Source organism: Drosophila rhopaloa, unplaced genomic scaffold, assembly GCF_018152115.1.
Source record: "Drosophila rhopaloa isolate 14029-0021.01 unplaced genomic scaffold, ASM1815211v1 contig_3, whole genome shotgun sequence".
NCBI classification, from domain to species: Eukaryota; Metazoa; Arthropoda; class Insecta; order Diptera; family Drosophilidae; genus Drosophila; species Drosophila rhopaloa.
In genome coordinates, this window is record NW_025335123.1 from 12,563,808 (window position 1) to 12,586,456 (window position 22,649).

General features: G+C 38.3%; 2 protein-coding genes across 2 annotated transcripts; both read left to right on the forward strand.

The window, feature by feature from the left end:
* The first annotated feature begins 486 nt into the window (after nt 1-486).
* Nucleotides 487-1,392, forward strand: LOC108049786 (serine protease SP24D). Its single transcript, XM_017131101.1, has one exon. It carries the CDS (start codon nt 487-489, stop codon nt 1,273-1,275), a length of 789 nt encoding a protein of 262 aa, XP_016986590.1. The 3' UTR covers nt 1,276-1,392.
* A 2,364-nt stretch (nt 1,393-3,756) lies between these two features.
* On the forward strand, nt 3,757-4,798 carry LOC108049810 (serine protease SP24D). The gene has a single exon (XM_017131139.2). The coding sequence runs from the start codon at nt 3,757-3,759 to the stop codon at nt 4,534-4,536; it is 780 nt and encodes a 259-aa protein (XP_016986628.1). The 3' UTR covers nt 4,537-4,798.
* The last annotated feature ends 17,851 nt before the right edge of the window (nt 4,799-22,649 follow it).

Genomic DNA, 22,649 nt, shown 5'->3' on the forward strand with positions numbered 1-22,649 from the left:
CTTATTATTAGTTTGGCAAGGTCAAACTGCTGAATGAATTTCCCCATCAAGATTAGTCCATAAATCGCTTGTCTGCCGCTAGCAATCGCCGAATCTCCACGATAGTTGGCCATTTCGATAAGATTGGTTCTCACATAAGGCCTCAAAATAAATAGCTTTGGGCGATAAGATATTATAGGCTTAACGGTAAAGTTAGCAGAGGGGTTAAAATTAGTTCATTTTTAGAGTGAATAATAAAATCAGCAATAGGTATTTTGAAGAGTAAAAAGCAAAGTTTATTTTTTGCAGAAATAAAAAATAATACTTGGAGAATACTAAAATGGGTACTGGCCATAATTACACCATAATCATGAAAAACAATACAAATGTTTTCAAATCATTTGTTAACATAGCGGTTAAGTGTGGATAGTGCGAGGTAATAAATTAAGTAGAGTCTTTCACTCTATATAAAGAGGTACACGTACTTGGGCTTTGCCCATTTAGAAAATGAAATCTGCTCAAGTAAGTGCCTTTGGGACTCTGTTTGTCAGCAGTCTGCTGCTCCTGGTGCTGCCGGTACAGTCGGCCCCCGGTAAGCTGAACGGTCGAGTGGTGGGTGGCGAGGATGCGGCCAAGGCCCAGTTCCCCCACCAAGTGTCCCTGCGGAACGGGGGTTCCCACAGTTGTGGCGGTTCGATCTTGTCCAGGAACTACATCCTGACCGCCGCCCATTGTGTGACCAACGAGGATGCGAGTGGCAACCACATTCCCATTGCCGCGGAGCGTTTCACCATTCGAGCTGGCACCAATGATCGTTTCAGTGGCGGAGTCTTGGCCCAGGTGGCCCAAGTGATTGTCCACGAGGAGTACGGCAGTTTCCTCAACGACGTGGCCCTGCTCCGACTGGAGTCCCCGCTGATCCTGTCCAGCAGCATCCAGCCCATCAGTCTGCCCACCGCGGATACGCCAGCGGATGCGGACATCATCATTTCCGGCTGGGGCAGGATCAAGCACCAGGGTGATCTGCCGCGATACCTGCAGTACAACACCTTGCGGTCGATTTCCCTGGACAGGTGCGACGAGCTGATCGGCTGGGGAGTCCAGAGCGAACTGTGCCTTATCCACGAGGCGAACAATGGGGCATGCAACGGCGATTCCGGTGGTCCGGCCACCTACAACAACCAGCTGGTGGGCGTGGCCGGGTTCGTGTGGTCCGCCTGTGGCACCAGCTATCCGGACGGATATGCCAGGGTGCACTTCCACAATGATTGGATCAGGAAGAACTCGGACCTGTAGAGCATGTCATTTGTTTAACAACTATAGCCATAATCGTTTGATTAAACAACACCAGTTAAAACCAGAATTCCGAATAAAAAACCCTGAGGAACTGTATCATATAGTTATCCTATCCGATCCATTGATTTTTATATACTACGTGCAATGCAAAAGACCTTTGTTAAAGATCCATCCAGATAGCTTTACAACAAAGAGACTAGTTATCGTTAAAACGGACAGACGGGCGGACGGAACGAAGGACAAAAATTGTAGACCTGATCTAATAAAGGTTTAATCTAACATTAGTTAGGTAAATTATTTTCAAGATTATGTAAGAAATTTTATTAACAAAAAAACATAGTTGGAATACAATTTTAAGTAAAACATCTAATTATTTTGTCCCCCAAATGTTTTTATAAAGTTGAGTAAAAAAAAAAACAAAATTGCGGATTTTTTCGATCAAAATATTTTTTTTTTTTTTTTTTTTTCAGGTGATTAACACCATAACTTTTTACTTAATTCTAGTTGTTTTGCACAGCTGTCAGCCGGCCGGGCCAGGCCACTCTTTATTCCTCTGTCTCCCGGCTGGCAATTTCTATAACTTGTAAGTATGGTTGACCCAAATGTTTTTAATCGGTTATAGTGTCTGTTTTTGTTCGTCTGTGGTCCCTAGTCTGTTCGTGTACCATGCTTCTTACTTCTTACCGGGATTCGAACCCGGACCGGTGGCGATACAACACACTTTGCTCGAGGAGGTCCGTCTACTCACTCGGCTGCCACCGGCGGCGAATGGAAGGCTTCCAAACGTCAACTTAAATCCCAACCAGCCTACTAGATGTTTTTCCACTTCAAATTTCCACTTCAAATTTCCGAAATCTTACAATTCCCAAGTTGTTTTTCCCTGCAGGCCATTTCGATTATCCTTTTAACGGAATCGATATAAGTGTAGGGTTGTTCAACTTGCAGGGTTGCCGCCCTTGTAGTTGATTATAAGGTACAAAATTCGAGGGCTACCACAAGTTTTACACATAATTCAGGGTTGCAGAAGATTAGGACTTCATTGCCAAATGTAGACCAAATAAACAGCTTGTAAATGTACTAAGCCCAATCCAATACAGGCTTAATCTATTAACTATCCATTTAAATGAAAATGCGGTTTTAAGATCTTGTTATTATAGTGTATTGATGTTCAGGTCAAGAGTATTGCGCAGACTGCCGGTTTTTGGTAGGCTTGATCCACTCGTCTTCTTGAACTTCCTGAAGGGTCCTTCGACATCTTCAGGATGGACTTCCTTCAGGGCTTTTCGCTGGTCCCATCAGCATTTCTCACTGGGCTCGAGGACTACAGTGGATTATGGACGATGGGTTTTCTTGGCGACCCGCTTTTTGGCGGCGGAGACCTTTGGAGAAGGTAGCTTCTTCTTCCTGCCAATCGGGGTTTTAGTCTTCTCGAATTTTGATTTTGTTTCCGGTTGCTTGCGGTTGCGAATTCTAGGTAGTGGGCGCACTACGTCAGAAGCCTGTAAGGCGGCAACTTCAGACCGCAGACTAAGGGTTTTCCTGCCAACACGCCTTGTATTCGATCCGCGATGCCTGGGAACATCACTACAAACGAACTCGTCATTGCTAACGACTTTAGTGCCCCCTTTCTTCGCGGGAACGCTCTTCGACGTGGCTCGTTAGGTTCATGGCCGACTTGAAAATACAAATTGAATCAATTTTGTCTAACAAGAATTGGTTCTTAAATAAAATATTTTATATATCGTTTGCGGAAAATGAAAGTCAATTATAATATTTTCGGAAATATATAGTATATATCCCATTGAATAAAAAGTATGTGTTTCGTAGTTCCTTTCATGCTTATTACAGCAAGTTCTTTAATGTTCGTTTAAAAAAATTGTATTTATTATAAACCGTCACGAGGCACAAATTAAATCGATAAAACTACCTTCAAAAATATCATAATTTTTTTCTTTAATAGATCTGAGAGCTCTCAATAGTAAACTTCGGCTTAAAATTAATAATTGAAACCTACAATATTTTTATCGTTAATAACACCAGACTGTATTATTATTTGCTTTTATAATATACCTTCCTCTATAAAGTCGATCCCCGCAAAGTATAATTACCTTAAAATATTTTTTACTAAAATTCTAAAATCATTTTGCATGTTATTCTGCACAAAGTAAATCGGTGGACGGTTTGTGCCAAGGAAAGTTAATTTTTCAAACTGCCAAAAAGCGAGCCACTCGATTGGAATTGAAATGTCTTTAAAAACAAGCAAAACTGACATCAAGATTGGCCAACAAGCCATAAAACAATTAGCAATGACATAATTCCCAATCGCCGCGACCCTTCGATTAGATTAAACCACTACCATATAATAAATCTCACCGGACAATGATAAGATACGATAAGATAGTGCGCGTTGCAAATCAGGAGGTCTAATCCACGGCTGTATATAAGGAGGTTCGGCTGGTTGGGCTTTGCCCATTTGTGAAAATGACAGGCGTTAACGTGGCGATTCTGCTCGGCAGCTGTTTGCTGCTCGTGGTGCTGCCGGTACAGTCGGCCCCCGGTAAGCTGAACGGTCGAGTGGTGGGTGGCGAGGATGCGGCCAAGGCCCAGTTCCCCCACCAAGTCTCCCTGCGGAACGGGGGTTCCCACAGCTGTGGCGGTTCGATCTTGTCCAGGAACTACATCCTGACCGCCGCCCATTGTGTGACCAACGAGGATGCGAGTGGCAACCACATTCCCATTGCCGCGGAGCGTTTGACCATTCGAGCTGGCTCCAACGATCGCTTCAGTGGCGGAGTCTTGGCTCAGGTGGCCCAAGTGATTGTCCACGAGGAGTACGGCAATTTCCTCAACGACGTGGCCCTGCTCCTACTGGAGTCCCCACTGATCCTGTCCAGCAGCATCCAGCCCATCAGTCTGCCCAGCGCGGATACGCCGGCGGACGTGGACGTCGTCATTTCCGGTTGGGGAAGGATCAAGCACCAGGGTGATCTGCCGCGATACCTGCAGTACAACACCTTGACGTCGATTTCCACCGAGAAGTGTGACGAGCTCATTGAGTTCGGATTCGAGGGCGAGCTGTGCCTGCTCCACAAGGTGGACAATGGGGCATGTAACGGCGATTCCGGCGGTCCGGCCACCTACAACAACCAGCTGGTGGGCGTGGCCGGATTCGTTGTGGGCGGCTGTGGGTCCACCTATCCGGATGGTTATGCCAGGGTCTTCTATTTCAAGGACTGGATCAAGAAGCACTCGGATGTCTGAGGATATCAAAGGAAAAAGCAACTTTTTTTTTTGTTAGTTGTAAAGATAATTAACTGTTGTATATTTTGTATTTTTGTTTGTAATATTAATTGTTAATATTTCTACTAATATACAAAATTACATATATATGCTTATTTAAAAAAGAAATTGGCATTTGCTATCATATTTATAATCATAAACCTCTCGAAGTGATTTTAATTTGCCAGCAAAAACAAATAAGTTAGGCACTCTGGGCTTACTATCAATAAATTGTAAGAAATCAGTTTTTTTTCTGTCCTTTTAAAAGATAAGCTGGAATTCGAGTGCTACCTCGTGTATCTGTTTTAATCTCGGCAATAAATTAATATTGGTAAGTGATTACTCATGGTATATATATATATAAATGATGTTAAAAAGATAGCATGTGTTAACTGGTCTAAGCATTTTAAATGTATACCTAATAACTTACATGTGTTTTGTAAAATTCACACCGCCAAATTGTGGACATTTTTGGCAGCCCTTTTCCATTAAAGTGTTTGCTCCCTTTATCGCCCGCCCCTTTTTGTGTGCTACACATTTTTTGCATATTTGTCAAGCAATTTTACTCTAAATTTGCCAATTATGCGCATTTTTTGAGCGTGACCCGAATGGCCACCAATACCCATCCGAAAAAACGCATACCGATACGGATTTACACTCGTGTGTGTGTATGGGGAATATAGCCTTTTATCGCTTTGGCTACATTGTCTCCTGGCCATTGTTTTAAGCGAGGGTAGCTAGGTAATATTTAATAAAATAGTGCAAAGTTAAGGGAAAATAGGAAAAATATGTTAAAAAACAAAATATTTATTTAAGAAGAACAATGTGTAAGAAGTTTATTTTAAATTTATATATTATATTTGTAACTATTTATTATTGTTTATTCCTTTAAACTTTAAAGCATTTAAAATACTTGAATAGTAATATAAATGTTTTTTAATAAATCATAATTTATTTTTTTAAATGACTGTTTTTTAAGTTTGGGTCTAGTTGCTAGTTATAATTGATAGCATACTTTGGGGGATGCCAAAATTTAATTAATTATTTGAATTAGTATTTAAAGAATAGCATGGATAGTCTTTCCATTAAAGTCTTTTTGTTTGTAATTTTAATTGATTATAGTATTTAATGCTTACTCTTTCTCCCACCCTCGCTCATCTTTGGTGTCTCTTTTTGTCTCACTTATTGGCCATGTTGTTGCTGCGATCTCGCGCATTTTCAAACTTATATTGGCATAATTTATACTTTAGCAGCATTTTTATCGCTGCGCTCGGCACGAAATACCAAATACAAAATACAATAAACAATGGGCCGCTGCGCAGGAACAATAGCAATAACAACATGCCCGTTCAATGTTAGTCCCATACAAAAAAAAAAAAAAAAAAAAAAACAAAAAAAACTCCGCCCTTAACCCCCTGCCTTAACCCTTTTTGTTGCATTTTCTGTACGCCGTACTTTGCGTCACTTTGCGCGCTTTATTTATTTACGATTTTTGCGTGAGCCTCGTTCGTTTTTGGTTTTTTGTTTTCTTATTTTATTTATTGATTTACAATTTATACATGCTCGGTCACACATGCACTCACAGTACGTATACGTAATATTTGCCATCGAGTGTATGTGTGTTGTCATCATCATAGTCATCATCGGCATCTTTATTTGGCTTCGACTGCGAATCCCTTCACTCCCTTTTCCCCCCACTCTCCGCAGCTCTATGTCAATGCCATCAATCATTTGTAGCAGCATTTTTATGTAAATAATTAAAATAGAAAATAATCGTAAAATAAAAGGAACGAGTGTAATTCTTTTTTGACGCAGTCTGTCGAAGAAGATGACTGCAGCAGTTGTGGCGGTGGCGATAAAATGCCGGAATTTCCGATGAACCTTGTCGCGTGTCGCTCTTCATAATTTCCCTCTTAAATTATCGCGAGTGGAAGGCCACAGAAGTGGGGGGGAAAATTGCACGGAGAGGAGTGCGACACGGGAAATGAAGAAGAAATATTTCAGTTCGTAAATATGTGGAAAGCAATGAAAGAGGCACTCGTATAGTTATTTATTTTTAAGCAATCTGATATATCGTGCCTTGTTTTATTATTAATAAAAGTCCTTTGAACGTAGTTTGACTATATTTTGTGGCCACGACTAAAGTGATTTCGGTCCCAACTCCAAATATTTATTTAACTTGCAATTTAGTTCCATTAAATGATCTTATAAAGTAACTCTGTCCTTAAAATGACAAACATTTTAAACTTAAATATAGACCAAACAAATGTTTGAGTACATCATTAAAAAACCTTTTTAAATTGTTCGAACCCCATCAAAAATGCAGTAAACTTGTGTCGGAAATATTTGTATCATTTGATTTGATGCAAGTTCGTTTGATTTCCAGTGGAGTGAGCCGGAAGTGGCCATCAAATTGTTGACCATCTATCAATCTATCCTTACACATATGCAATTTCAATATTGGTTTCCAAGTCAGGAGTTATTAAATTCCACAAAAATAAAACCATTTTGATCATTATTTTTCTGTTATTTGCTGCAAATTGAACAAGTTCGAAGCGGAAATAATAAACAAGAACGGACGAGGCACTGGAACTTCGGTTTGGACTGACATTTTGCGATGTGTCATCATTCTGTATCGATGGAATTGAGGGGCTCAACTATATGTTGTGCACGCACATTGGAATTTTTAAATAAAAAGGAGCATAGAGCTTAAATTTAAATACTCGGCAGAGTGTGTGTTTGGCATAAGAATGCGTCCAAGTGTATCAACGATATAAACTTCTACGCCCACATAGACATATATCCGTGTTCGTGCACATATCTGTGCATATATGTGTTGTTTTATTTAAAATGAATTGCACGCAGCAGCAATTCCAAAAATTGATTTCGGCAGGAGAAAAGGCCAATGCAATAAGGAAAATGCTATATTTGTTTGTTTAGCAGTTTGTTTTGGCACATTTCTAATTAAGTTATTTCATTAGGTCCTGGCAAGCCTTAATTCTGTGTATTGCTTTATTACATTTTATATTCATTTAAATCGGTTAGTGAAACATTGTTAATTTTCTTGTAATAAATTGAATAGGGATTATGTTTCTTAAGCATTTTTTGCTCTTACACAAACGATTATTTAAAATTATTTAAATTATAAATAAATGTACAAACTATAAATAGGTAAAAAATGGATCTTACGAATAGGTTGACATTAAAAACATTAAACAGTTAAATAAATGATTTACCGATTAAGATATATCTTATATATATATATATATATATATATTAGTTCTATAGTTCTAACCCATAATTCCACTTATCTTTGTTTTCTTTTGATTAAGTTAGGTAATTGGCTTACCAAGCATTTAACATAAATAAGACTCTAAAAAAATGTTAAAAAAATAAAAAAAATATCGGTTTCTGAAAATCAAATATGTAATTATTAATAATTTTTCGATTTCAAATGTTTTTCCTGCTTTTTTTGTTAAATATTGTTAAATAAGAATAATAGAAATACCTCTTTGGAACGGACTCATAAATAAGCCCACCTACACCTACACCTACACACACACTCTCACACGCACACACACACACACACACTCACAATGCGAGGGCGACAGACATGTGTAAGTACATACAGCTGTGTATATTGGGAAGTGTCGTCGGTTGGTGCTACTTTTGCCGCAGGAAGCGGTCGCAGCTGTGGGTTTTAAAATTTCAATTCATTTCCGTTGTGCATACCGTATACGTATACGTATGTATTTACGTGTACGTATACGCTACAACAGTCGGCCGACAATACACACGCATAAGGGCACACGCACTGGCAAAAATAAAGGGGGGAGAAAAAAAAAACAAAAAATGAAAAACAAAATGCGGCTAAATGGCAGACAGGACCAAAAACAAGAATAACAACAACAACAGCGGGTCCTTTCTGGTCTGGCCAGGGCAATTTATGTGCCGAAAAGGCCAAACAGAAACGAACCTGAGGCCTGTTACCGGAGATCCCCCCATCACCCCCGAAACTCCCAAAACCCCAGAAGTACATGGAGCCCCATCAAAACCCCCCCCTCCTCCCCCTTTGCAAACAGTAGGAGCCATCGAGGATTCCATTGCCGTTCCCGTTTGGGTTCGAATCGCAGTTGGTCTGCAATGAGCATTGAAATGAGGTTGGATAATTAGTTGGGTGAAAGAAAACACATCTAACTGATCCATCATCATGATCAGCTAGAAATTGTACTCTCTGATTCTTAAAAAATTTTTAACTTTTTATAGGTAACTGTGTTGTTTCCAATATCTTTAAATATTAAGCTTAAGACATCGATTTTTGGACTGAAACTTAATATCTGATTTATTCTGAATTTAAAAGATATAATAACAAAAAAACATTTTTAAATTGTTTTTCTTATTAAATTAAACTTAAATATTAATATTTATTTATTCTGTTCTGAAAGGATAACAAAATAAAGGTATCACTCCTTAAATGTGATGTGCATTGAACTTATATTAAAATATTTTTTGCTGATACTGATATTTGTAGATCAAAAAGATAAAGATAATGTCTGAGATATTATTTTTATGAAATTTAATTAATATATATATGTATAAAAACTTTATTTTATTATATTCAAAAGTTTCTTATTTTAATATAGGGTATCTCCCGGTCGACTATGTCAACACATTTGTTCTGGCTTGTTTTATGTTTAAAATGTAAAATGCTTCAAGTCACAAAATTCAATAAATGCTCAGTGCCCGGTGCAGTGCCACTCCCCTTCCGGCCCAGTCTCTCCTCACCGCCCCTACCCCCTCCTCCCCCGCCCCACGCAGTGGGCGTGGCACAATGGGGGAAATTGCATAAATGTATGACAAATGAATGCGTTGAATGCAGCACTGGCACAACGTTCGCTCAGGTGGCATATCATAGGTGCTATTGTGTGGCATTGACACACAGATACTCACTGTGTCTTTTGCGGGGGGTCAAGGGGGGTAAAGGGGGGTAAAAGGGGCTAAAATGGGCTAAAAGGGGGTAAAAGAGAACTGAAATAGACTAAAAAGGGGGCTTTCCAGCGTTTGGCAATATCGAAATTAAGCGATTGATGAGAGGCTAATGAGGGGGGCACCGCAAAATGAAATGCAGTGAAAAGTGCGAACGATTGTGAAGGACGACAAAAGGACACATATCACTGCGCATTTCACGTGATCTGGTCACAATGTGGTTTAGTTTTCCAAAAAGGAAAGCAATATGGTGGTCTTAAATGTACAAATGACAACTAGTTCAATAGAAGTGGTAATAGGAAAATAATTCAAAAACCCATCTAGTCAGTCATATTCAAGCGTATTGAATTCGCAATTTGTTGATTTAGACACCCAAATAAAATGCTCATGAAAATTGAAAATCTCAAAAAATGGTTTCGGCTTTAGCTTTTCAATTTGCTTGATTGAGCATTATCCCAAAAGCAAACAGGATGATTGCCAAGGACAACAAACCAGGTACAACGAGCAGATCACGTTGCAAATTCCCCAAGCAACCAAACATTGAAAATTCGCATCGATGTTGGTTATGAGTATCGCAAAAAGTAAACATATATTTTTGGGGCTCCAACATTTGGGCACGCCTACCCAGGACCAACAAAAACAAAAGCAACAGCAGCAACAACCATCAGCAAATGCAACTACAACTACAACTACAACAATTTTGACCGCAGCAATGTTTGGGTCCCATAATTTCCAGGATGTTGTTGTTTGGCCTACACTAACCTAGGGAATGTCACCTGCAGCTGAAGGCTCTGAGAAAACGATAAGGAAATTAAGTTCAACATCTAAATATAAAAAAAAAATCCCATTGCTTGTTGAAAAAAAATTAAACTAAGACACTTAAGCCTAAGAAAATAGTTGAAGGTGGAATAAAGTGCGATTTTTGAGAAATGATTTTAAAGTTTAATAAGCCAACGTTTGGTCTGACCAAAGACTCTTTTAAACGGAAAAAGTGTAAGTAAAATATAAAACTTCTTAGGCAAGGTTACCTAATAATTCATCTTGTAAAGATATTTTAAATATCTGATTTTTAAAAAGGGTTTTAAAGTTTAAAAGTTAAAGTTTCACAACTGGTGTGATTAGAGTTTCTTGTTAAATTTTTTTATGTTACTTAAAAAAAAACCAACTTATTTAGTACGTTTCCTAATTAATATTAAGCAAATCTATATCCACTATTCAATATATTTTATATCATATAGTGCACTTACCAATTCGTTTTTAAAAGCCGCTGGCAAAGTTTATCCATTTGTTCAGGTTGCTTTTTGTTGCGCTACTGGGAACGTGCAAAGATTTAGCAAAAGTACTTAGGCAAGCAGCCAGTTTGGACGGGGAAATGGAGTTGAGCTCGTCTCGGAGCAGAATCTGAACCCGAATCTGAACCTCTGAATCTGTGGCCGGTGCTGGAGAGCTGCAGCAGCAGCTCTGGGCCATGGCAATAAAGGTAACCTTCTTAATTTGTTATGACTGTCATTTTGGGGCACGTAAATGGGTGCGGCTCCACCGGGCAGCTGTCCTGAACCGCCTTTTCCCCATCTCCTTTTTTGGAACTCCTTTTTTGCACACAGCACTCCGGTTTTTCCAGGGTATTCCGATTTAAGATTTGTTAAAAACTGTGGAAGATTTGGTGGAAATGCACATGTTTGTCATTTTTACGGTGAAATGTTGATAAATGATGAAATGCATTAAGTAATAAACAGCTTGTGTAATAAAAAAATATTTTTATCTTCGGTAATATTTACTTTCTTCATATTTATATTTTAAGGCTATTTACTTTGTAAATTCTATTTAATACTATTTCAAGATATGAACTTTTTAATTCCCTAATACCAATAATAAGTGTGATAAAGGGTAACCATCGATTTTTTAAAAGTATAAGTTTCAATTCCAATTACAGTAAATTTTAATTATTTCAGATTTTTCCAATGTGTGCCATACATATTTGTATAAATTAAATAGTAACGAGTTAAGAGTCATAATTTGTTCCTAAATCATCAATTTCGACACATTTTGAGACCATGTAAGCTAATGCATTTTTGGTATTACCAGGTAACCTTTGGTTGGATAACTCCTGCCTGGATTTTCCAATTCTAGCAGCTCCTTTTCACCCATTTTCCCCGCCAATCTCTTGGCCAGCTTGCGTTTTTGGTTCGTCTAGGAGGCGCCGCCAGCGATTTTGGGCCAAAAGTGTGGGCCATGTCTGCGTTTTGTTTCAGAACTTGCTGGAATATTTGCATTGCGGTGTTGGAGGAGCTGCGATTTGTGTGTGAAGTGTGCGAAACACAAAGAAAAGCGCCTCGGCGAAGGGGTGGAAAACTTTTCATTGTTTACTTTTTGTTTTCATTTTTTTGTATATATATATATATATATCTTCTTGTCCACGTTCTGTCAGTTTTTGCCGGCTTGAAACGAAGGGAGAACTAAAGCCAATGCAAAGGAAAATGTTAAAATTGAGATGACTAAAAAATCCGAAATCAGACATGATAAATAAATTCGTAACTGTCTACTTCTTAAAGGATAGTTTGTTAATGAAAAATGCACAAAATTTATAACCAATTGAAGCTAATAAAACCTAAGATTTGCAAGTATTTTTCCCATGACCAAAATAAAAATTGTAACAAATCCCAATTGAAAATAATAAAACCAATAGAAGCAGATCATAAATTGCACATTTTCGGGCTTGAGGCGTAGAGAATTTCCCCAGGTCATCGATAGATATGTTACCAGGAGCATGTTCATCCCGCTGCCTATTTTCCAACCCCCCAAAATCGCCCGCTGTGCTACCTTGTGCCAAGTGCTCTGGATTTTCCCCTCTTTTTCTTCTTTTCCATTTTTTTTTTTGGGCCCACGCTAAGCACACAAAAACATAATTTGTTTGCTTGTCATTTTGCCATAATACGCTGACAACAACAACAAAGACGAGCACAGCAAGGAGGCCACGAAAAACCGGGGATGTACGAAAAAATGACGGGGGGGAAGAAAAAACTAAAGAAGCGGGGGTAGGGGGGGGGAAAGAAAATCAAGCACAAATACTAATAAACGGGAATTGGGGGGATGCTGCGAGGAAAAGGAAAACCCGCGCTCACCACTAATGTGTTTTAATTTTTGGTCAAAGTGTGAAAGACGAAACGTGGGCGGGGCTTTACCAGAATTTGATCAGAGAGTTTAAAGCTGTAGAATGCTCTTTAAAAGACGTCGAAAGACTTTGTTTTCAATATTTCTAGTATCTTAAAATTACAAATAATACTAAGCCACAAAATTATGTGCAAGAAAAGGTTATTAAAATCACAGGTCCGTACTACTGGTCCTTTGAGGCGGATACTTCTGCCAAACTAAACTACTCTTCTTTACTTTATTGTTTAACTTTACAACAATATTGAAATCTATTTAAATAGTTATTATAACCCTTAGAAAAACCTCAAAATGTTGTAAGTCTTTTCTTCTAAGTTTAAAATATTTTAATAGTATATAAGTTAAAAAACGTCGGAATTTTCCATTGAAACTTTAAGACCATTTCTGCTGACCATTTGATGGTGACAACATTTTTGAAGGTATCCAGCCATTCAGCCCCCCGATCCACTGCCATACCTATTTTCGGACTGAGGACTCTGCTTACAGAGCATAATGAATGTGCTTACGAATTGGTCATTATATTCTTGGGGGCATGGACTTGCTGGACACAAAACCGGGATAAACCGGAGGCGAAGGACACACAGCTCTCTGTTTGTTTGCTGTTTGCTGGCTCTGTGTTTGCTTTTTTGGCTGCCTGTTGACCTGCAGAGCGCAAATGGCTAAAAAGAAAATTGAGCGCAAAATGCTTAACAAATATTTTATGACTCCGAAGTTCAAACGCTTAAATGTGGCAACATTGTTCTTGGACCTGCTTCTTTTTTTTTTGTTCTTTTGTTGTTGCCGGCAAATTACCCACAGCAGCAGCAACTATTTCCCGGCCAGAGTAGCAACAACTATGGCATGGCATATTTTTGGTCCTGCTCCTGCGAAACAAAGGGACAACAACAACAGCAACATAGTGCACACACGGGGAAAAACTGAGAAGAAATGCGGGGTGGGCTGGGAAAATATATAGAAAAAAAAAATCAAAATAATAAAAAAAAAAATACACGGCAGCAGCACAAGAAGCCGAAAGAGTGGGAAAAAATTGTTTGAAATTCCTAACAAAGCATTTTAACAATTTGCTGACATTATAACGGCGACAAGTTGAGCGAAGTCAATAAACTGTTAACTGAAACTGAACAACAAAATATCACAAAAAAAAAAAACATAGTAATAGGAAAAAAAAGCTGAAAGGTCAAGTTGTCGAACTTAGCGATACCCATTACATTCGTTTTTCTTGAGATTTCCAATATCTTGAATAAAAAATATCTTATAAGTAATTCTTCAATTTTAATTTATGGTTTACTACGTTTTATCAAATGCTGGTAGTCTTATTGAATTAAATGTTAATATGTCTTATAAAATAAAACAAGATTTATTTTTTTCATTTAAAGAAGAAAAACTTATATTAAAATTGTGTATTTTGTTTAATAAAAGCACTTGTAAGCCTTTCATAGTTTTTTTGTCCTAAAAATATAATACTCCGCAAGATTCTGATGAAGGGTATAAACCAGGAAAAACAAAATGCGCCAAAGTGAAAAAAGTGCTGATAGTAATAGACTGGAAAGACGTGCATCAATAGCGCCTCAAACGCCCCATAACATTGCTCGGTCAGGATGGGATAAACGGGGAGTACGGGGGGATATGGGGAATACGGGGGATACGGGGTATACGGAAAGTGAGGAACCGTAGAGGAACTGTGCGCCATGGGATTGACGAAAAAGTTTTTAACAAAAATCCCGCACAGCAGCAGGAACATTAATGTTTGGCAGCTGGCAGCATAAACGGCATGAAACTTCATTAAAGCGATAAAAATCAGAATCGAGGTGGCAACCAAAATCCTGCCACTGAAATGAGTAAAGCGAATGCTAGACATTCAGATGCCCTTTGATTTAACATAAGATTATAATTAAATTTAAATAAGAAAATGAGCTTCAATTAATATTATTAACAAAACAAAAGTCTTATATTAATTGTTATTAAAGAAAAATTTAATTTTATCAATAGGTAAGGTTTTACAATAGGTAATAATAATGCTTATTCTTTTTGCTTTATTTTTTATTGACGAATGTGTGTAAATACAAAATTAAAACTACATAAACAAAAAATACTACTAATAATATTCTTGACCATAAATCTGATATATATAATGAATACGTTTTTATATTTTTAGGAATAATACAGGAACATAGAAGATCAAGTAAAAACTAATTCAATGATTTTATAAGCTAAGATTATGATTTTAAATCATTTGAAGCTTTAGTTTTGGCTTTGTAAATATTTTGTAAGTAATGAATGCAACATTATATTTCCAAAATAGATGGAAATTTCAGCATTTCCAGGTGGCAAGGGCAAAGGCAGAAGCTGCAGGTGAAAAGCCTGGCTCAAAGCATGCCCTGCTTACCACAGTCAAAATATCCGGCGGAGCCACATCACCTGAACGTACCACAGAAACAACAACAACAACAACCGATGGCAACAGGGGGTTAAGCTTGCTCCCAAAGTTATTAAACTTGTTCGAGGGCTTGTTTGTGCAGCAGGATTCCCATTCCCATTCTCATTCCCATTGCCACTCACCAGGAACAGGAACAGGACGAAACCAGGACCAGGACCCCCCGTCTCACCTGATTAAACGCAGGGCTTGCCAGTCAAAGATTTATGACGAATTGTCTGCCCCGTAAGTGGGTGGTGGGCATATTAATTAAGGGGGAACGGGCTGAAGGCTGGGGGAAGTGTGATTTAATGTGCAGGTGCTGCCAGCACATATTACACCATTTTTGCACTCGCCGATGATGGACATTGATGGACGTGAATGGAAGTTTTATGCACTGGTACAGCATATGCCGCAGATCGGTCCGAAAATGTATATATAGAGAAGGCCCAAAAGTAGGCAGCCCTAAATTTGTGAAAGGGGGACTTCCCCACACAGCCAAAAAACTGGCCAGCCATTTCGGAATGCAAAAGTAGTAATAAGTAAGGTAAAATATGGTAAAATATACATATCAATTCAAAAACAAATTAAGTGGATTTGAATTGCTTGAATATTAAAAGGGAAAACATACCCAAGCCAACTAAGTATGCTTAGAAATCTAGAAATAAAATCCAAGGATGCCACAATTGCACTCAATTTAAGCCAGAATTTTCCTTGAATTAGGGCCTGTTAATTAACCCTAACTTAAGTGGGTCTAACCAAATCAAGACCTTCGACTTTTGCGATGTTCTCGGCCAAGATTTTAGTGGCCTACCACAATGGACCCGAAAAGCAAAAAAAAAAAAAAACTTAAATAATAAAGAGGCAGCAACAAAAGAGCGGCATAATTTGTGCCATATCAAAAATAGTTGCTCGCTTGCGTGCTTTCTCCGCTTTCACCACTTTCTTCATCCCCCCCTCCGCCCCCCTGCAATCTTCACCAATTCGAAAGAAAAGCGGAAAGTCCGGGGGGAGAAAAGAAACATAGACTTGCATAAAGGAAATCAACTATTTTGATTGAACACACACACACACACATACACGCACACACACATGAACGCACAGAGGAGCTGAGCAGTGCTTTTTGGATAGCAAAGATTCATAATTACGATAAACAACGCAGCACTGAGAGAAACCGGGTGGGGGGTCCAGTGCGGTGGTGGGGTGTCAGTGGGTGGGTGGGAAAATGTTGGGGGCCAAACAGCAGTGGAGATAAGCAAATGCTCCCCTGGTTGAGGTTTCCTTTTTGTTGCCTCACGTTGGCTGCTGCTTTGTGATAAATCACTGGGGGATGCCTCCATCGTCTTGGCGGGGCCATAAAAATGCTGAGAAATAAAGGGGGAAAGCTTGGTGGGGAGGGGAGGGGAGGGGAGGGGAGGTGGTGAGAAAATGCCGGAAAACAACCGGGGGGAAAAATCAGTTCCAAACAACATCAGTGGCCCAGGGATAAGAGCTGCTCTCACCGCAATCAGTGTTCTCCGTGCTTTTAATTGATATCATTGGCCATGATTTTAATTGAACAGTGGCTGGCCATAAACCAGTAAAAATTATCCTTGCTCAGTCGTATTCCATAAAACGAATTCAACCGGAAAACTTTGGTAAACATTTTGGGAAATTTCATGGGTGTAGCTGCAGTTATTTAACGATTAATTTGTTTATTAACACAATAATTTGGTGTAATAAACAAACCAAAGCAGTATTATAAATCTTGAAAAACGTAAATTGCAATATCTGGGCGTAGCTGTTTTTGAAATGTTATAATTTCGATTTATTTTCTGTTTTTATACTACTTTATTTTTGTGGAATACAAAAATACCATGAAAGAACTAAGGAACATTTCATTTAATTTTAATTTTAATTTAGTTAGAGTTTCTTAAATCTATAAGAGTCAAATCTAATTAGTTTCTTGTGAAGTTGTTATGCTAGCTTAAGAAAAGTTCTAATAACTATTATCTCTGCTTTAAATATAGACTACTGACTATATATTTTGAGACCCAGAACATCCTTCCTAGCCCTTTTTTTGTATGTGTATGCGCACGTGTCTTTCGGTGTTTACCATGCCATTAATTTGATTATCTAGCGCTTCGTGGCACCACAACAAAATAATTATAATTATTTTAAATTTTATTTTCGCATACATTCATAGCTGCACTTGGGAAAAAAATTAATTAAAAGTTATTATCTTGCGTGTGGCGATCTATCGAAGGCCAATCAATCGATAGCTGCATTGCCATCTTGGCTGCCATTTTGCATGGCATTTATGAGCCATCACCATCCATGCTTTTCCACCCATTTTCCACCCAACCACCCATCCACCCGCCACCCGACGACAATGCAGTTAGATGGTGGGAGGGGGGATAATTTTCCGGGCTGCTGTTGAACTCATGCTGTGCAGGCATTTCCATGTGTTGGTCAGATGTGTGTTTGACATTTTCGTTATGTTCGGTGGAAAGCGGGTGGGTAAATAGGGTGGTGGGGGTGGATAACATTTTCAAAGGGGTGGAGGGGGGGGGAGGGGGAAAACGTGCGCCATTTAATGCAACCAGCTGCTGATGCTGATGCTTTTGTTGCTGCCGCTTTTTGCGGCATGTCCTGCGTCCTGGCTCCTGCATTTTGCATGAAATTTCTCAAAATTGTGCGCATTTGTTGAGGTTGTTGTTATAATTTAGTTGGAAATTGCTGTCACACCCACACAATCGCTCCCCCACACACACTCACTCACACACACGCACACTCGCAAAACATTAACCCACTGAGGCGGCTGTGTCATCTCAACTCGGATTTAATCTGCAGTAATTTGTTTGATTTCTGTTATTGGCCTGTCACTCGACTGCCGGCCACAAGGAAATCCGGCCAACATTTACCACAAGTTTTCAACGGTCGGGGAATTTCCCTTTATTTTTCTTTACATTTTCCAGGCTGGCCACAATTTTATTAATTACTCAGTATTTAAAAGTGCAGTATCTTGAATTTAATTGGACAAATTAGATTTCCGTCTAAATGATGAATTTCATTTCATTTAGTATTTACTTGGGTCCGTTTTTTGGTCATAATGGATATTCTTGTTTAAATATTTCAAACATTTTTTCAGCTCAAAACCTAAGCATTTATTTTTACTTTATTTATATTGTTACATTCCTTTTTGTATTTTTTTGCATTGCAGAGTCTTTTTTGCATTATTTTGAATCATTTAACACATTTCTAAGCAACAAATTAATTAATAAATAAATGTCCAATTAACATTATCTTCGTGGCTTAGTATAATTTAAATTCACTTTAACTTTATTAGAGCCTAAGTCCTTAATAATTAAATTCATTGTTTAATTAATCATAATAATTATTGTTTTTATGATTGCTTGGGGTTAAATTGCAAAAACTTTCAATTTAATTTCAGAGGCAAATAAAAAAACAGAAAAAGCTGCGAAAAAAATGGAAACCAAGCTCATTCGCTCACGCGTTTTCGCTTGGCTTCAGTTTCAGTTTGCAGTTTTAGCTTTCAGTTTGGCAGAAACCCCCCCTTTTTTGACTGGGGGTTACCCAGCCCCCCTGAAATCCTACTCTCTGGGCCAGTTCCACGGCCATGGCCATGGCCAGTTGGGCAGTTTTGAGTTTTGTCAGTGTTGATAACATTTTGGACTAGTGAAAAACGAGGGAAATGGCCAAAATGCAGCGGGGTGTTTGGGGGAAAACTGTTGAAAATGGGTTTTTGGCCTGCTGCAAGTGTAATTTTAGCGAAAACGGGAATTGCGAATTGGATTGCGGCTTATAAGCACGTTTATAAATTACTGATTCGTCTATGGACTAGGTTAGCCATGGTCCATAGTCCATATAGTAGTCCTATTCCGTAGTTTGTAGTCCATAGTCCATAGTCCCAAAGCTGGACCCGGGCTTATGTCAGCGAATGAATAAATTAAATATTCCATCTCCATCATTGAAAATGTGGCCGTGTGTTTATGTGCGCGCGCTCTCGGCTTTAATTAACTTTTTTCGCGTTTGGTTTTGGCAGATTGTGAACTCCTAAAAATTGAATTTTCTCTTTCGTAATTAATTTGTATTAAAACCCAATTTTAGAAGGGGGCCACTGTGGCATTCCCGGCCCAAAAAAACTACGGATTAGTCCGGCTTAGGCCTTGTCATTTGACCCTAATGCAACAACTGACTTTGCCCCTTTGGTTGATTGCATTAATTAAGCTCGAACAAAAAATATATATCAATATATACATACATAGATATGCACGAAAGTATATAATCCAAAGCAAATACAAATGCTAATTGAAAAATAATTGAAAAGTTTCCCCCCAACGAACTCAAAAATGCGGGGATTATGAAATCAAAAGTTGAATATGTTAACAGCAAACTTCAGTTGGAATTCATGGCACGGAATTTAGTATAAGGCATATTTTCACTGGCTTAAACAAAGTGAGTTCTTAATGCAGAATGAAGGGTTACAAAGCAGTGAAATGCTAAGAGTATATTTAAACTGATTGGAGGGGAAAATCTTGACGCATTAAGTAATAACTTAAATTAAAAATATCTTTTACTTTGTATACCAAAAACTTTAATGTGTCTTAATTAGTTTTATTTCATTTTTTCGGTATTCACAAGGCCTTTTGCATAAGCTAAAAGCCTTTGATTCAACTTTGTGTTCTGTAAATTCGTTAAAACCAAAAAAAAAACCTACTTATCTCATTCCAATTTCCGTTTCACTCTCGAACGAATCCCGAAATTCCCCAACTAATTAAAAAACGCATTATTCAAAGTGCCACAAAAAATATGGAAACTGAAAGGCAATACCCAAGGGCAGCGAAGTGAGTTTCCCTTTTTGGAAATCAGGTTTTTGTTTGGCCAGCGCTTTTATGGCCAGATTGCAGATACAGAGATACAGATAAATACGCTTTTCCGGCCTTTCCACGCATCCAATAACCGATTAATAAATATGCGCAAATTTTATTTTAATGCCATCCTCGTCGGCACGTGAGTTATGACCTGGTTAAGAGTCCTGGCCGCGGCCTTTTGGCCTTTTATGGCTATGGCCATGGCAAGCCGCCTAAATTGGCCACAAATCGTGCGAAAATAGAAAAACACACTCGAGAGTATCTGCTTCTGTTTCGCTTTTGCATTTTTTCGGCCTTTTGCACATGCCGCTAGCAGTACGAAATCAATTAATTTAAATTTTTATTGCCACACTTGCCACATTAATTCGTTGATTCGCCTCAATTTCTGTGCGAAATGTGTTGCCTGCTCACACGGATGATTTATGCGAGTCTGCCAAGATGCTCCTAATGGATTATTCATTTGCATGGTGTTTATGTTATTCTTCCAGTGACGCTTCTCGGGAGAGATCATAACCGGTGTTAAATGATTCCGAATCGGCCAAGTGGATGCCATTGGAAATTTCGATGAAAAACATGGCCCACAGAGAGTCCTATGGCATACAGAATATTGAACAATATTTATAATAAAATATTTTTAATTTTCAGGCACTCATTAAAGTGGTGGAGGAAAGATCTTTATTCAATAAACATGTGTATATGAAATATAATGGTTTTTATTATTTGAAAAGTTCCTAATTGTTTAATATATAGGTCAAAATTTATAATTATACTTATATAGTTAGAGAAAAACATAAATGATCAAAGCAAATTCTATAACTTTTATAAATTAACGCTTCAAGAAATGGTTTTACATTTTAAGGAAATTACAAAAATCAATAAAATATAAAACTTAAAAAACATTATTTGTATATAAAATTAGTTATTGTAGACAGGATTAAATAGTAACAGAGCATTAATTGGTCCTGAATTAATTACATGATTTTTCCATTGAAAAATGTAACTCCTCGCATTGTGAAGTATAATTAAAATACAGAATTTACGAACTCCACCGAACGCACTTGCTCTGCATTTCGCATCTGAAAATACTTAAAGATTATTTCGGCATTCGATGGGTGGTATTCACGTGTTTATTTTCTGGCCGAGATGTTCCGGCTCATTGGGTTCATTTTTGGCATTAGCACTTGGCATTGTTAAGCACTTTGAATGGCAATTAAGTGGAGGATGAAAAACATTCAGTTTCTGGCCCGCACACGCACACGCACACGTACAGTCACGGAAATATGCGTAAATACGAGTGCAAACACACATGGACAACTCAATTTGCACTTCATCTGGATGGGTGGAAGTGCTGGTAATTGCTAATTGATTTTGCCATACGCATTAGTTGATACATTTATAATTATGCTTTTCAATTGTCGGCCGTTTGAAGTGCCGGCGACTCGATGAGGCATGAATCTTAATGCCGCACACATTTCTCATTCGGTGATTAAGATTGGGGGAAGGGGGCGGGGGCGGGAAAAGCGTTGGTCCAGTGACCACGGTGCATGCGGAAAAACCACTCTAAACTTTATTAATTTTAATTAAAAACACTCGACTCATTTTGAGGGTTAAACGCTTTTCTTCCAGCTTTTCTCTGTGTGTGTTTCTGGTTTCCATAAGCCGCAGAGCACTCCACTGGCCAGCAGGCGGTGAGAGCAGTTAAAAACAAGGAAGCCATCATCAGGCAAACTTACTCCTTTCGTCCGCTTCGAGTCCTGCCGAAGTGGCGAATATCCTTACCCGAGAGACCTACTCCTGAAATGGCAATAAACTGGTTTCTTTCAGCTTCTTTTTCTAGTTTAGGTACATCTAAATCAACTAAATTCAAGTCTTGATGTACAAATATATATATGAATTTGTTTTCAGTTTTATGGCTATTTAATGTTTAAAAAAAAATTAAAAGAACATATTACCAGAGATTATCATTACGCTATTCTAACCAATATATTTTTCAAGGAAGAATACTTTTTTTAGATTATGACTTTAATATATTACTAAATCTTCTATAAATTTAATCGCAATCTCAGCAAAAATATTTGAAGACCCCACTGAAATGTTTAGTAATCATAAATTAATGGGGTAAGGGTATTCAGGCTTTTCCCAAGGAGGCAGGAAATATCATTAAAAAATCTGAGCTAAACTTTTGCCCAAAAGGCGTAAGACGTTTTGTGTATTCCGAGAGTCCAGAGACCAGGACACCAAGGAGTCAGGATAAACACGGGGGTCGGGGATGGCCCAGAAGCCCGGGGCCCGGGAAATCGTTGGTTTGTGCGACTTACAACCGCGGCCCGCTTTTTGTTTATTGTTTTGACGCCGCACGCGGCAATTGGTCGCTTTAAGCCATAAAAAGCAAAGGTGCCACGGCGATAAACAATGGGCCCAGGCTCAACCCCCCACCGTCAATTGTCTTGCGAGAAATGTACAGCTTAAAAAAGAAATTATCTTTATTAATATATTTTCAAATAGACAAACAAAAATGTGGGTTAACTCCATTTTCAAGACCTGATGGCTGGGTTACTTGAATTACTTAACAAAAATTTAAATATTTCATTAAGCAAAGATTTTGTCAATTCCTTTGAAAAGTTTGTAACAGAAGAATGGTTATCTGCAGGGAC

Coding starts and splice junctions, on each gene's coding strand:
- LOC108049786 (XM_017131101.1), top strand. CDS start 487: ATGAAATCTGCTCAAGTAAGTGCCTTTGGGACTCTGTTTGTCAGCAGT.
- LOC108049810 (XM_017131139.2), top strand. CDS start 3,757: ATGACAGGCGTTAACGTGGCGATTCTGCTCGGCAGCTGTTTGCTGCTC.